A 7,314-nucleotide genomic window follows, 5' to 3' on the forward strand; every position below is an offset into this window, starting at 1 on the left:
TACCAGCTGAGGGGATCTGAAATATTTTTAGCCTTTGGGAGCATGCAGACTTTCACGGAATTTGAAATAATGTCTCTAAAAACTTAAGTGACCAGTTAGTTGCAGACAACATTCCCTAGATATCTGGGAACTGCCCCTTTCAGAAGGGGTAAGTACCTCCCTCTCTCCCGGAGGCTTAAGTCGCCATTTCCCAGAGCCTTGTACAGTGCTTCATAACCTAAGCTCACAAGAGGCCAAGAGCACCTCCACACTGACCCTGCCGGTGGAGCTGTGGAAACTACATTACCCAAAGGGCAATGCGCTAAACAGCCAATGAAAGACCAGAATAAGGGCATTTCGCGCATGCGCATCCCGTCAAGGCGGGACTTCCGGCGTCCTTCTCGGTGGCGGTCATTTTGGCTTCTCTGTAGTCTGTTTCCCCGGTCAGAGGCTCCAGAGCGCTGGATCGGGGGCGGAGGTGACCGTGCCGAGGAGGAGCGAGAGGAGCTGTTGTCTCTGCTGCACAGAGGGGGGCCCGAGTCTCAGCGACGCCGTCTGGAGTGACCTCCGCCAGGGCCGGGATAGGGACCGCACCGCCCGGGTCCCCGCCTCGGTCGTCAGCAGCTCCCGGCCCCGCCACGCCCTCAGAGTCCGATGGAGGCGGCCGCGCTGAGGGACCCGGCTCAGGTAAATGCTGAGTCTCTGAACCCTCACCCTCCCTCACCCCAATCCAAATCTTATTAACTCTAGTGAGTGACGCCTGCTCACGTCCCTGCAGCACAAGCCCCAGCGTCCAAGACAGTGTGGTGCTCGTGGGCGGGGCTCCTGTTCTGACAGCCAGTGTGATGAGGTGTGGGAGAGTGTGACAGGCGGAGGGCGGGGTGGGGGGACTGCACATACAAAGGGTTTGGAGGTGTGATTGAGCCGAGAGGATTCGGGAAACTCGGGCCGTCTTGTGTCTTCAGGACAGTGTGAGGCAGAGTTGCACCTGACGAATTTGACCTTTCTCAGGATACCGGGAGCCATAAAGGGCTGTGAACAGAGAGGGACACGGCCTGAGACAGGGTCTAAAAGTTTCCAAAAGTTGCTCAGAGGAAGAACAGACTGGAAGAGAGATGATAGTAGTTAAGCACAAGAAGTTTGAGTCCTTGTCCAAGATCTCACAGCTGGTAAGAGTCAGCATTGAGGACTGAAGCACAGAGATAATGCAGCCACCCTAGACCACCTGGCTCCAGGGGTGGGCAGGGTCATTGGACGGCCTGAGCCTGTGGAACCTGGCTGTGGTTGCCTGACTCTTATGTCCTCCCTGTTTCTTCAGATTCCTGTGACTGCAGAATCGCTTGTGGAGCCTAAACTGGTGAGTGGAGTATGTCACTAGTCCTCACCGCATCTGTATTGTCTCTGGATTAGTCGTATCCTTGGACTGTTCTCCTGCCATTCTTCCAGCCTTGGGTCTGGGGACCTTGAATATATATAAAGCCCAGGGTCCTATAAAGTTGTTGGCAACCAATGTAGTTTAGAAGGTTGTCCCATGCATATTTACCAGTATGTGCAGAGGCTTGGAGGGGAGGCTGAGCTGGTTCGTAGTTTCCTTTCTTTCTCATGGGAACTGGGAGCAATGCAGCAGGAGTCAGGTCTGGAATGGCTCCCTGAAAAGTTGAGTGTTTATTCTGTATGTGATAGTAACAATGGGAGGTTTGGAGTGGAGGAGGAGGTGATCTGACCCGGGTCTCATCAGGCTGTCTGGCAGTGGCATAAGAAACAGACTGTGGGGTGAGGGAGGTGGTGGGGAGACCAGGAAAGAGGCTGCTGGGATAGCCCAGGTGAATGTGATAGTAGCTGGGCCACTGTGGTGGCTATGGAAATGGGAGAAGTGGTTGGACTCTGGATCTGTTTTTTAAACAGGGCTTCCTGAATTTTCTAATGTTGAGGGTGAGAGAGAAGTATGAGTCAGGCACCAGGGATGACTCAAAGATTTGATTTTGGCAGCTGGAAGGATGGAAGCTCCATCAACTGAGATGGGGAGGTCCATAGTAGGAGTAATTTTTATTGGGGGATATCAGTTTTATTTTTGGTCTGTTAAGAGTATAAGAATTTTCAGAGAACAGTTCGTGAGCAGCTGGAACCATAGTTCTGGAACTGTGAGGAGGGATTCAGGGTGGAGACTTCTCCAAAAGATAGTGGGCAGTGTGTGGACTGTGGCGGAGCTGTGGATCACATTTAGTAGAGAGGAAGCTGGTTGTGACGGTAATGTTAATAGTTGCCCAGGAAGGGGAGGGAGAGTTGAGGACTCAGTCTTCTGTGTGAGCCCCTGGTTGTGGGAAGTGGGTGACACACCACAGGCTATGGAGAGCAGTGTTCATGGGGAGCGTGGGAGAGACAGTATGATCTGACATGTGGTTAAGGCTTTTCAGGGATATGCAGACATGAGATGGATCTGGGGGCATAGGAGTAATTCAGACAAGATGACTTGGGCTGGTGTTTATTCACCAATCTACAGACTCACCAGGATTTTGTTCTAACTGTTGGTCGTTCCTAGGGTTCTTCAGTCAGGCTGTCAGATTAACCTAGGGGCCTAAGTGGCCATCGATGAGGCTCACTGAACCTGGGTAGAGAGCCACTGGGGTTGGACCTTGAATGAGAGTTAGAGAGAGGAAGGCTGTGACTGGTGAAGAGACAGCAAGTGTAGCCCAGAAGTGGAAGAGTGCCATGGGTATCTCAGATCCACGAGTGGTTCTTGGTGGTAAGGTTGAAGTAAGGAACTGACTCAGGTAGAGATGCTTTCATGGCACAGCTCAAGGCTCCCTCCTGCACTGCAGACAAGAAGAGGTCTGGTGGTACTGAATCCTGTTTGAATTAGCCACCCACTCTCTGGACCCCATGTGCTGAATAACCAATGGGGAGACAAAGGAGCTACTCCTGGTATGGAGCAGGGAGGGGGTGGTGGCTGTGGGAGTGCAGCCATGTGAGAGAGGTGTGGTGGAAGGAGTGATGTGCATGTGGAGAGGGAGTGTGAACTGATGGCCCCAGGCCCTGGCATTGAGGACAAAAGGGTGAAGAGTTATTCCATGTTTGGTTGTATGTGAGAGAAAGGATCTGGGGGACCCCAAGTGAATTTCCAGAAAACAGAAGTTTGGCGTTATGTATATGCCAGGTCCAGAGCTTAGGTGGCACTTATCTGTCCACCTGCCTGCTGCAGCTGTGGGTGGACATGGTAATCAATGGGACCATGAGGAGAGAGTGAGCATCAGTGGCACCAGGGCAGGTATCTCGGCTGATGTGGGGAGATAGGGAATAGGGTTAGCAGGGGATGGATTTGGGGGTGTGTGGATGAGGATGAACTTGGAATTCTAGGAGAGAAGCTGATCATGGAGTGAACTGTTTTCATCATGGCAGGGCTGTGTGACCTTTGAGGTTGCAGTTGTGGGAATGCAGCTGTATGTGTGAGAGACGTGTGGTTCAAAGAGTGATGTGCATGAGAAGAGGGAGTGTGAACTGTTGGCCCTGTGGGTGAATTAGTATCACAAGGATAAAGGGTGAGCCCATGGTTTTTATGTCTTGGAGGGATGATCTAGGTGACCTCAGGGGTGTTGCCTGACAAGACCAACGTCTGGTCACCTACACCCTCTCTATTGCCACTTCTCATCCTAACCAGTATTTGTGACATCCAACACATTGAAAAGAGGCAGTATGACCTATACGCCAGGCCCAGAAGTTAGATATTGTCTACCTTTTCACGTGCTTATTGTTGCCATGGAAGGACACAGTATCAATAGAATTGTGGGAGAGAGTGGGCATCAGTGGCACCTGGGCCGGGTATCTCCTCCAAGATGGGGAGGTGAGCAATAGGGTGAGCAGGGAATTGATGTGGGGGGTAAGGGGATGATGAACTTGGGGTCCTAGGAGAGAAGCTGATCATAGAATGAATTATCCCCATTATGTCAGGGTATGACCTTTGAGGACGTGGCCATTTACTTCTCCCAGGAGGAGTGGGAGCTCCTTGATGAGGCGCAGAGGCTCCTGTACTGCAATGTGATGCTGGAGAACTTTACACTTGTAGCATCCCTGGGTAAGGCACTCGTATTCCTCCCAGTGTCCTGAGTGGTCTCTGCCTTCCTTTTTTTTATCTCAGAGTTACCTCTGTCTCAGGAGTCTTCCTGTCAGCCTAATGGATCTCATCTTCCTTGCTTTCTCCCTGTTAAGGTGATTGTGTCCAGATCCATAGTACATTGTGCCTCAATTTCTGTCCCCTTCCTCTAGCTTCCATTTCCTTATGGCCACCTGTGCCAGGAATTGCAGGCATTGTCATGGTCACATGACCCATGGGATGTTCTTACAAGACCTTCCTTCGAGTGTTTTTCATAGTATTTTCTTTCCTATATGCTATTGTATGCCAAGTTGTCTTAGCCAGTACTGGTCACTCACCTGTCCTCTCTTTCCTTAAGACTTACATCATTCATGTCCCATGTAGTTGCACAGTGAGGGATGCAGGGAGAACACTAGTAGCTTCACAGGGTAGACATTTCAGGATGGTCTCAGAGGAGGCCTGGCCCTGGTAAGTGGCAGCTGGGGAAGGGCATGACATCTAAGTTGTCCAGGAACCTGCACTGTGTCTAACAGCATTTTGGTACAAGTGTCATTAGCCATACCTCATTTCCACTCCTCCTATACTTGACACTTTGCCAACTTGTCACTTCATCTGTGACTTCTGGCTCCCGGCTACCTCTACTTTTGTGGCCATTATGCACAACTTGTTCCTCTCCATTACTCACTTAGCAACGTTCTCCAGCTGTGACTCACTGTGTTGTGAGATGTGCACACATTGCCAGATAGTCTTAGATCACAGCTGCTCATTTCCAATTGGATTATCCTGGGACTGGGCACTAGCAACCTTCTGCACTATACACATATGTCACCAGTAGAGAAGGTCCTGCTGAAGGCTGTTGGCAGAGAAGTGAGTTGGGTACTCTGCTTCTCCTCATGTGCTGAACCTATCTTTGTCCTTTGTCTAGTGAGGTATTCTGTAATGTGTAATCGTCAAAGGCCCAGTATGTCAAAGCAGCCCCTTCCTCAATCTGTCCCCCAGTTCTCTTGTTCTCAGAATAATCCCATGGACTCATAACTTGTTTTATCTCACACATCTTTGTGATAGGTCTTTCCTCTCTCACCAAAGTCAACATGCATTTCATCAGCATTTCTCTGATTTTAGATTATTGCCATGGAATGGAAGATGAGGAGGTAACTTCCAAGCACAGTGTATCTGTAGAAGAAGTGTCACAGGTCAGAACTTCTAAGGCAGGTTCATTCACCCAGAAGAGTCACCTCTGTGAGGTGTGTGTCCCAGTCTTGAAAGACATTTTACACCAGGCTGAGCACCAAACAGCATACCCTGTGCAAAAATCATACTCGGGTAGCACAGGTATGAGAAGCTTCTGTTTCAGTGCAAACCCTCAGCAGTACCAGAAGCATTACAGTGGAGAAAAGCCATGGAAAAGGGATGTGGAAAGGGCCTTGTTTGTGACAAGCTGCAGATTCCATGTGTCAACAAATCTCTTCACCTATGGAGAGGATAGGGAGGACTTCCCAGGCACCATGGACCTTCTCCAGCATCAGGCCACTCCCAACAGTGAGCCACACAGTAGCAGCAGCAAGTCTGGGCAGGCATTTTGCAGTGGAAAAAGTCGGTACAAGAGGGGTGAATGCAGAAAAGCTTCAAGCCACAAACCCATACTTGTTCAGCATCAGAGTGTCTGCTCTGGAGAAGGGCTTTATGAGTGTAGCAAATGTGAGAAAGCTTTCACTTGCAAGTACACATTTGTTCAGCACCAGCAAATTCACACTGGACAAAGGACATATGAGTGTAGTGAATGTGGGAAACCTTTTAGCAAAAAGTACCATCTTATTGTACATAAGAGCATTCACACTGGAGAAAGGCCTTGTGAGTGCAGTGAATGTGGAAAAGCCTTTATCCACAAATCCAAACTCCTTCACCACCAGAGACATCATGCTGGAGGAATGCATTATAAGTGTGGTGAATGTCAGAAATCCTTTAACTACAAATCAAATCTCATTGAACACCAGAGAGTTCACACTGGAGAAAGGCCTTATGAGTGCAGTGAGTGTGGAAAATTCTTTAGACAAAGCTCTAGCCTCTTTCGACACCAGAGAGTTCACACTGGAGAAAAGCCTTATCAGTGCTGCGAATGTGGGAAATCCTTTAGACAAATCTTCAATCTAATTCGACACAGGAGAGTTCACACTGGAGAAATGCCTTATCAGTGCAGTGATTGTGGGAAAGCCTTTAGCTGCAAATCCGAACTCATTCAACACCAGAGAATTCACAGTGGAGAAAGACCCTACAAGTGCAGTGAATGTGGAAAATCCTTTAGACAATTCTCTAACCTCATTCGACACCGTAGTGTTCACACTGGTGATAGGCCTTACAAGTGCAATGAATGCGAGAAATCCTTTAGCCGCAAATTTATTCTCATTCAACATCAGAGAGTTCACACTGGAGAAAGGCCTTATGAGTGCAGTGAATGTGGGAAATCTTTTACCCGCAAATCTGATCTCATTCAACACCGGAGAATTCATACTGGCACAAGACCTTATGAATGCAGTGAATGTGGGAAATCTTTTAGACAACGCTCTGGACTCATTCAACACCAGAGAGTTCATACTGGAGAAAGGCCTTATGAGTGTAATGAATGTGGAAAATCTTTTAGCCAAAGTGCTAGCCTCATTCAACACTACAGAGTTCACACTGGAGAAAAGCCTTATGGATGTAGTGAATGTGGAAAATCCTTTAGCCAAAGCTCCAGCCTCATTCAACACCAGAGAAGTCACACTGGAGAAAGACCTTATGAGTGCAGTGAGTGTGGGAAACCCTTTACCCACAAATCTGACCTCATTCAGCACCAAAGAGTTCACACTGGAGAAAGGCCTTTTGAATGCAGTGAATGTGGGAAATCCTTTAGCCGCAAATCTAACCTCATCCGACACTGGAGAGTTCACACTGAAGAAAGACCTTAAATGTGCAGGGAATGTGCTATGTCTTTATTCAGTATAACAACACTAAGGGAGACAGGGAGTCACCTACCTAAATTTACACTTCATTCATTGAACATCCACAACAATGGGGGATTCTTCTTAAGTTTCAGGTATGTGGGAAGCTTTAAAGAGATTCATTCAATGTTTATTTATTTATAATGTTTCCCTTTCTTTTTTTCTCTTTATTGCAATTTTTAATATGCCCAGGGCATAGCTTGATTTATGTCTGAAGCCCTTTCACCTCTACCACCTGGCAGGCCACCCTGTGCATGATAAGCAAGCCTG

General features: G+C 48.5%; 1 protein-coding gene across 2 annotated transcripts; it reads left to right on the forward strand.

Annotated features, from left to right (window-relative positions):
* Positions 1–440: 440 nt before the first annotated feature.
* LOC134371985 (zinc finger protein 551-like) lies at positions 441–7,060 on the forward strand. Of its 2 annotated transcripts, XM_063088976.1 has the most exons (4): positions 441–666; positions 1,298–1,336; positions 3,925–4,048; positions 5,189–7,060. In XM_063088976.1, the coding sequence occupies exons 1-4, from the start codon at positions 634–636 to the stop codon at positions 7,009–7,011; spliced, it is 2,019 nt and encodes a 672-aa protein (XP_062945046.1). In that variant the 5' UTR covers positions 441–633; the 3' UTR covers positions 7,012–7,060. The 2 variants fall into 2 exon arrangements, with proteins under 2 accessions (XP_062945046.1, XP_062945048.1); XM_063088978.1 differs by lacking the exon at positions 1,298–1,336 and having other exon boundaries at positions 570–666.
* Positions 7,061–7,314: the final 254 nt, after the last annotated feature.

The sequence above is a fragment of the Cynocephalus volans genome, chromosome 3 (genome assembly GCF_027409185.1).
Source record: "Cynocephalus volans isolate mCynVol1 chromosome 3, mCynVol1.pri, whole genome shotgun sequence".
Taxonomy (NCBI): domain Eukaryota; kingdom Metazoa; phylum Chordata; class Mammalia; order Dermoptera; family Cynocephalidae; genus Cynocephalus; species Cynocephalus volans.